We start from the raw sequence: 7,547 nt of genomic DNA, 5'->3' as shown, positions 1-7,547 counted from the left end.
ACAAATGTACAAGCGATATATTGTAAAAAAGCATAAATGCATTGTACTATTTTTTATACACAATATTTATTTATAAAAATAATTTAACAACAATTAGTTTCAACAGCTAAAGCTAAATAACAATATTTTTGCTCTCTTATATATGAAAAAGCGTCTATTAGTCATTTTTATTTAATTTTGATAGTTATCCACAAAGTCCCATCTTGTTTGCTTTTTTCTCAATGTCATATGCATACAAAGCTATGTTTTCTTACTCAGATAAGTGTTTGTGTATCAGTAAACAATAATAAATATTTTAGGTAGTGCATGATGGTAAAATTTAAAAAAAAATCTACGTGAAAACAAACAGTATAATTGTTATAACTCTTTTTATTTCAATTGTAAAAATAAAAATAACGACATATAACACAAATCACAGAAATATTATGTCTAAACTAGATGCAATAGTAATACCGATATACCAATATTCGTATTGAATCAATGCCAGAATTCCAGTATAGAAAAAATAGCAGAAATACGGTGATACCGATACTCTATAACAAGTTTGAAATCCCAACAATAACATTACCAATATAATACTGTGTGAAACGAGCGACCAGTGATGTCAAATTCGATATAACCCAGTCCTTCCTCGTTTATAACAATGTGCCTTGCGTGTACAAATCTGAAAATCAAAGAAGATATTAAAGCAAACCAAATTATAAATATATTCTTATTTTAAAATATAATACTAACGGATTGTAAAACACTATAACCATTCCTCCGTCAGGTCGTAAAAATCCGACATTGTAAATATCTCCATCAATTAATTTGATATCCACTCTTACAGAATCACTAGGGATAAATTTGCTTATATGTCCAAGTGCATAAAACGTTGGTTGTTTTAAAAATTCGTCATTTTCTGCATCAATAATGATGCTGGAATCTACGCGATTTGTTGTCCACGAAGGACCCCCTTCTGCGTCCAAACATAAATTCCAATCCACCCAACCAGAGTACCAATGGTTTAAGTTCTGTAATTACATTATTGTTTAGTATTATAGATTAATGTTAAAATATACATATATAATAATTAATAGTGACTCAACCAGTAAAATATTTTCGATGTACCATTCAGCTTTAGCCCATGAACCTAAATCGACGCCTTTGTCCATCCAAAAATCGACACCTGAGTAAAATAAGAAGTATGAGAATCAACATTACACATATATATTTGTAAATATTTTTATAAAATAAGAATACCATAACAAGCCTCAGTCACGATGATAAACTTATCAGGATAAGAATCGCGAGTGTGATCCGTTATTACTGGTGGTACTAAATGGTCATAGTAAAAATGGGTAGCAATTCCATCAAAATACTTGGATGCATTTTCGTCTTTTGATATCTATATAAAGAAAAACGTGCTTTAACACAATATACAGCTTATATCCTATTTTTTATCTAAACCCAAAGCTTGCACCAAATTATTAATGTAATTTTGAAAATAAATGTTAAAGAAATATGGATACAACAACGCACCACTAAATTATTAATTGAAAAAATATAATTCCACGCAATCTAAGGAATATATTTAATATCTAAATGAGATTATGAGAATGTCTATTTCAGCGAGAAGAGCAGAAAAATTTAGCAAAGAGAGACTTAACATAAAAAGCTCCAAAACGATTAGGCAAATAAAACTAAAAAGGGAAATTTCAATATATATACTATATATTATACTCACCATATCGACTGCCCATGGCAAGTAGTACTTATTTTCGTCCAGTACTAAAAACTTTGTATCAAAAAATTTAGAATTTCTAATAGTTGGTCCAAAATAGTTACCTAACCAATTAACCTTTAAAAATATAATGTTAATATCATTGCAAGTATAATAATAATGTCATTTGTATCAAAAATTACATATTCTTTCATTCCCCATCCTAATGAATTAACGTCATATCCATAAACTCCATTCGTTGGCTCGTTTCCAGGAGTTAATCCCCAATATTTAATTCCTTGTTTATCATATTCTTCTAAAAATCTGAAATTAAATTTTGTCAACGTTCGTTCAAGTGCAAAACATTACTAAAATAAATCATACCTTAGATGAAAGTTCGCCCATGTTTGAAAATATTTTTTCTTTAATCGGGACACTCCTACAAATTGATTATTCGTCTTCATCCATGGTGGTGGAGACCAAGCAGTAGCAATGAGTAATATGTCTTTTTTTGATAAACTTTTAGCTTTATGAAGTAATGGAATCTTAAAAGCACAATAATAATATAAGTATATGGATTATATAATAAATTATTAATTGGTTTATCTTTATTGTGTAACCTTATATTTATGATCTTCCTCTTGCAGTGAAAAATTACTTAATTTCATATCGTCTTTCGGGTACATGTTGTATGTGTAAGGGCGAAGCGAATAATCTGTTCCCCCAATTGGCGTTCTAATAATATTATATTCCAATCCAGTAGTACTAAAATATGATCTTAAAATACCATGATGGAAAAAAACAATTGGTTAGTATGTAATAAAATTATAACTGCAATATTTAATGAAAAACATATACACCTCATTAAGTTTTCCCTTGAGCCATTACTAAGTTTATTCATAAGAAAACCAGCAGAATCAGTTAAAGAACCTCCAAATCCAATTATTTTTTGAAATGTTTGGCTTCGATTAACTTTCATGATAACCCTTCCTATAATAATAAAGATGTAAATATATTTTATACAAATATGTTTATATATGTTTTTAATATTACTTACCAATTCTTCCTGAAAAAATAAATGCTAATAAAACATTAAAATCACTCTGTCTATTTAGCGATGTGGGAGAAGTATCACTAATGAAACCTATATTCTTATGAAATCTCAATCCGACCTAAATTGTATATCGGTGTTATAAATGTACATATAATTGAAAAATTTGACTAACGAACCGCTGATGATGAATATGTTATGTATTGTCCTCTGGGAAGAGGTTTTATTTCATCAATTTCGTCGCAGTATGTCGAATTGCAAACACACACAAACGAGGTATGATTATATCGTCTTTCTATGCACGGTTTATCAGCTTATATAAAAAATATAAATAATTAGATTTTATGTTAGTGTTATATAATTTGCTTAAATTTTTATATTTACCGGTGGATGTATAACTCGAAAATAAAATACAAAATACCCAAATAGCAAAATTATACATTTTTTTGATTTTTTAAATACTTGATAATAATTAATAATGGGTGTAAGTATATTCGAATAACATATATTTACACTGACAGTATATTATAAGTATAATATTTGGTCTGATATTAACACTTCCATATTGTTTGACTGTAGCAAGATAAATACTACCAGTTTCTGATTTTATACTAATATCTAACGCCCATTATGTTTTTCACTGTAAGATATAATTGAATATCAAATGCTTTTTTTATTTCGTTACGTTTGTGTATTCGGCTATAGTTCATTCGGCTTCAACATAAAAGATTTTCTTTCAAAACCACCTCTGTGTTTGTATGCATATTTCCAATATTTCGATAATTTGCTCGTTTCTTATATGTAGTTTCGTTTTCATTCCCATAAAGCATGAATTTTTGGAAAAAAGTATATATTAAATAATAATTTATAAGAAACTAATATACTTGCACAACCATTGATATGCTTTTATTATATTTTTTTAATAATATTGAGAATATATTACCATTTTATTTTAATTGGAATATTTATTTTTTAAGTCGCCACTAGTCCAATGGTCATTATTATGTTAGTCATGTACATATACTTATTGCATTTTGTATTTTCAACGTATACATGTATAATATAATAATTTTTTTTTGCATATTTTTATTTATACTAGAGGCTGCATTAGACGCATTCATAATCTGGCGCATTGGGCACATAGTTACTATTTTACTAGAATTCGTATTAAACGTCAACATAAACAAAAACTAAATTTTCGATGTTAAAGATCGTAACAACAGTGGCAAAATATGACATTACAACGGCATTGTTATAAATTGTTTGATGATTTCCCTTCTTTCTGACAAGACTTGTTTTATTCGATGTCCATTCTCACATTTTGCTCTCTTTTTCTATAAATGGTTTTAAGATTTTCTATTAGAACACTATTGTAATCAAGAAATTACATTATATACATTTTTATTTAAAAGAACACTGGTTGTGCCACCGCTGAGAACACAAAAACGCGCCATATCATCTTCAGGAGTACAGTGACGCAGAATCCTGACTGACCAGAAAGCCTCCAAGGAAGGCTTACTTTATACATGCAGCTCTTATTTTGGGCGCCAATCAGGACCCCTCTCCTTAACCATTTAAACGCCAGCGACTTACCGGTGAGACACATTGATTATTTTTTAAAACAAGTTAACGAATTACAATTTTAAGTTTTCTCACGATATCGTCTCCCTTGCAAGGTGCAATATTCTTCATCCCGGAATTTATTATAAAATAATCCGTGACGTATTAAAAGCTGTTCCAGAAAGCTCCCTTATTTTTTGGTCATGCTTGATTAGTACATCCGCGCGACAGCGAAGGGTTGATTAGACATGTGAAAATATTTTATTCCTCGCTTCCAGAGCAAAATGTGACCGTTAATCTGTGGTCTCTACAGTTGCAATGATTCCCTAGACAGGAGCTCACCGAATTTTTATGCGACCTAAAACTCATAATCGTTTACATATTTTCAATTATCTGGAATTGTTCAAAACTTTGAGTTGCACTGGAACAATTAATTGGCGCTACAACGCCTAATAGGGTGACGGCTTTGTTTCTCATAATTTCAAGTGTAAGCAAGTGAACACGTCTAATCTGTGATTGTATTGTGTGTGTTATTTCAAAACCATTTTTAAACTATAAATTAAATACCCACATTGGCAGGATTGTCTTCAAAACAGAAACGAAAATTATCCGACGAAAATAGTGTTTCAAGGCAATAATTAGTTAGAATAATATTTGATTGTGCCAAATAAACCTGGTTTGGCAACTTGCTTGTTTTGACGTGAAACTTATATATAAAAAAAATATTTTATCAAATCACTTATTCTTGCGGGCCTTTAAAATGTGAAAAGTTACCGTTCTTTAAAAAGTCATTGCAGCTATAACAAAACATTATATCAATGGCGATATTACAAAATGTAGGTGACAATAACATCATAATATTATTTTACATACTCGGTACACATAAAAAGCCATTTACCGATGCAGAGATTGTGAATAAATGTTTTATTAATGAGTCCAAATATTATCGGAAATAAAAAAATGCAACTCTCTGATTCTACTTGCGTTAAACGCATTGAAGATATTGCAAAATAAATTTTTGATCGCATCATAGAAGAACATTTTAAATATTTTAGTCTGCCTTTGGATTCAAGTACCGACATTTAAGTAACATTAATGTTCCGTTTTCGTTAGATATTGCACTAAATAAAACTTAATTTATGATTTTTTTGGAATTTCTTCTAATCAAACCAGAGAGCAGCATTATATTCAGAAAGTATGGCCAATCAGAAATACATTACAGACTGGAATCAAAAACATTGCAAGTTTACAGAAAGAAAAGCGGAAAAAGAAGTTTTTTGCTATAAGGACTTGTACGTTTTTTTTGTATCTATTTGAAACTTTCTTAATGATTTTAGTTTTTATATTTGTGAATTTCTGGTATCAAGTATCTTAAAATTGCATAATGTGTACTTTTTTTTAATCTTTTATTATCTTTTTGTGAAATAACCTCACGTGATAGAAAAAAGTGAATGTTATTTTTATAATCAGCACTGAAAATTGCATAAAAGTTAACATAACTAAAACAATTTTCAAAAAGTAGCTTTTTGCAGGCCTGTTATAATTGGAGGTGTGAATTTTAAGGATTTTTTAATGTACACAATATTATATATTCAGATAGATAAAAAAACAATATTATAAGATTCCGGTATAGTATAGGGAGACAATAAAATGCATTACAATAGCAGTGATGTTTATAGATCACGATTCTCACCTAGTCTTGAAATGAATTATACTATAATTCAAAAACATTAGTCAGAATTGGTGTAATTGTTATTGTGATATTGTAGAGTAATGTAATTGTAATCGTAATGTATTTAAAAAAATTGCAGTGTCTCTTATTTTTTGTATATTATTTTACATTATAAAGTCTAAATTTTATTCTTTTGCCCGTTTATTAATTTTAATATTTTTTTCCAAAAGTTATAAAAAACTCACAATAATAATTTATGCATCAAATAAAAAACAATTGGATTTGGTAATCTATGGAATATAAAATTCATATATTATAAGGCAAAAAATATGTAGTAATATTTCCTTCAATTAATGTAATTTCACTTCGTCTATATAAATATTATACAATCATCTGTTACCTTGTAAGTATAATGTTTTTGCTTCAGTGTTTTTTAATAAGACTGTCATACATAATTTTTTTATATATACTAACGTTAACCAAAATTAACAGCGCAATTATGTATCGTTTTTCAGTTGTGTCAACAATTACAGATCATAAAATGTAAACTAGGTTAACATAATAAAATCGACTCATAATAGAACTAATGAAGAGCTTCTGGGTTAGGTCCTTGTTTCTTTATCGTCTTAATCCACAAATTCATTTTAAGAAAAATAATATTTAATATAATTAAAAGTAATATTTATTAGCAGATAAATTAATAAAAAATACATTTTTTTTTACAATAATTAAATAGTAAAATACATAATAAATATAGATTCCAATGTCTATTAACTTAACTAGTGACCTGGAGCTACAGAAACTTGAATTTATGCCTCTAAAGCAGTCCAACCATTTGGATCTTCTGGACTGCATCGCCTGACAAAAAATGTTAAGGGTTGCATATAGAATTTAATAATTATTTTTTCCTACAGTGTAACTCATATTACTTTCATTTTAAATCAGCCGTTTTAAAATTAAAATACAGGTATTCCGTTTAAGTTCAAAACTAAACCACCTTATTGAAGTAAAGTACATCGTATCTGCGTATTTATAAACTAGAATTTAATAGTGATTTATTCCTTGTGTTAATGACGACGTTTATAATATTGTCCACTTTAAGTCGCTATATAGCTGTAGAATGCAGTGATACTTCATGAAATAGGAATTTAACGAGCTTCTTGCTCCGTCTCCAGCATATATAATCATACCGGGAGACCATCAACTCTAATCGTGAACAGGAACCTGGCCGCAGTCGTCGAATGTGACGGTTTAGATCGAGAACGGAGGTGGAGCAATTCATTAGCACAAAACTAAATATGGTCACTAATGAGCCGTTGGTATGCTCGACCATAAGGAGCAGGTGGGAACATCCGGAGTACTTTTACTCTTGGTATTGCATGCTGTATTTCAAACAATACTCTATGCGACTCGAGAGAATCATATTCTAGTATACCTTGTCGTAATTTTTCGGAAAATAAAAATATATAATATTTATATTCTTTTATGTACAGGTATCTGTGAAATATTTTTTAGACATTTCCTATTAAAAGTGAGTCGAATGCATTATTTGGCAACCAGAC

At 29.0% G+C, this 7,547-nt stretch overlaps 1 protein-coding gene across 2 annotated transcripts; it reads right to left on the bottom strand.

The window, feature by feature from the left end:
• Positions 1-354: 354 nt before the first annotated feature.
• LOC148232045 (lysosomal acid glucosylceramidase-like) lies at positions 355-6,450 on the bottom strand. Of its 2 annotated transcripts, none has more exons than XM_088193357.1 (12): positions 6,386-6,450; positions 2,933-3,066; positions 2,760-2,874; positions 2,563-2,692; positions 2,323-2,479; positions 2,087-2,247; positions 1,906-2,026; positions 1,727-1,840; positions 1,243-1,387; positions 1,089-1,168; positions 736-1,013; positions 355-664 (listed from the first exon to the last, which is right to left on the bottom strand). In XM_088193357.1, exons 1-12 carry the CDS (start codon positions 6,432-6,434, stop codon positions 565-567), a joined length of 1,584 nt encoding a protein of 527 aa, XP_088049483.1. In that variant the 5' UTR covers positions 6,435-6,450; the 3' UTR covers positions 355-564. The 2 variants fall into 2 exon arrangements, with proteins under 2 accessions (XP_088049483.1, XP_088049482.1); XM_088193356.1 differs by lacking the exon at positions 6,386-6,450 and adding an exon at positions 3,138-4,172.
• Positions 6,451-7,547: the final 1,097 nt, after the last annotated feature.

Source organism: Plectrocnemia conspersa, unplaced genomic scaffold (genome assembly GCF_051122295.1).
Source record: "Plectrocnemia conspersa isolate PC_06_02 unplaced genomic scaffold, ASM5112229v1 ptg000009l, whole genome shotgun sequence".
NCBI classification, from domain to species: Eukaryota; Metazoa; Arthropoda; class Insecta; order Trichoptera; family Polycentropodidae; genus Plectrocnemia; species Plectrocnemia conspersa.
Note: the sequence above shows the minus strand (reverse complement) of the source record. Positions and strands in the feature narration are given on the sequence as shown.

Excerpts from the sequence above, each read along its gene's own strand:
- LOC148232045 (XM_088193356.1), bottom strand. The coding sequence starts at position 3,195 with ATGTATAATTTTGCTATTTGGGTATTTTGTATTTTATTTTCGAGTTAT. Across the intron at positions 2,693-2,759 it reads TATTTTTTCAGGAAGAATTG|GAAGGGTTATCATGAAAGTT; the intron begins GTAAGTAATATT and ends TTATTATTATAG. Across the intron at positions 1,169-1,242 it reads CGTGACTGAGGCTTGTTATG|GTGTCGATTTTTGGATGGAC; the intron begins GTATTCTTATTT and ends TATTTTACTCAG.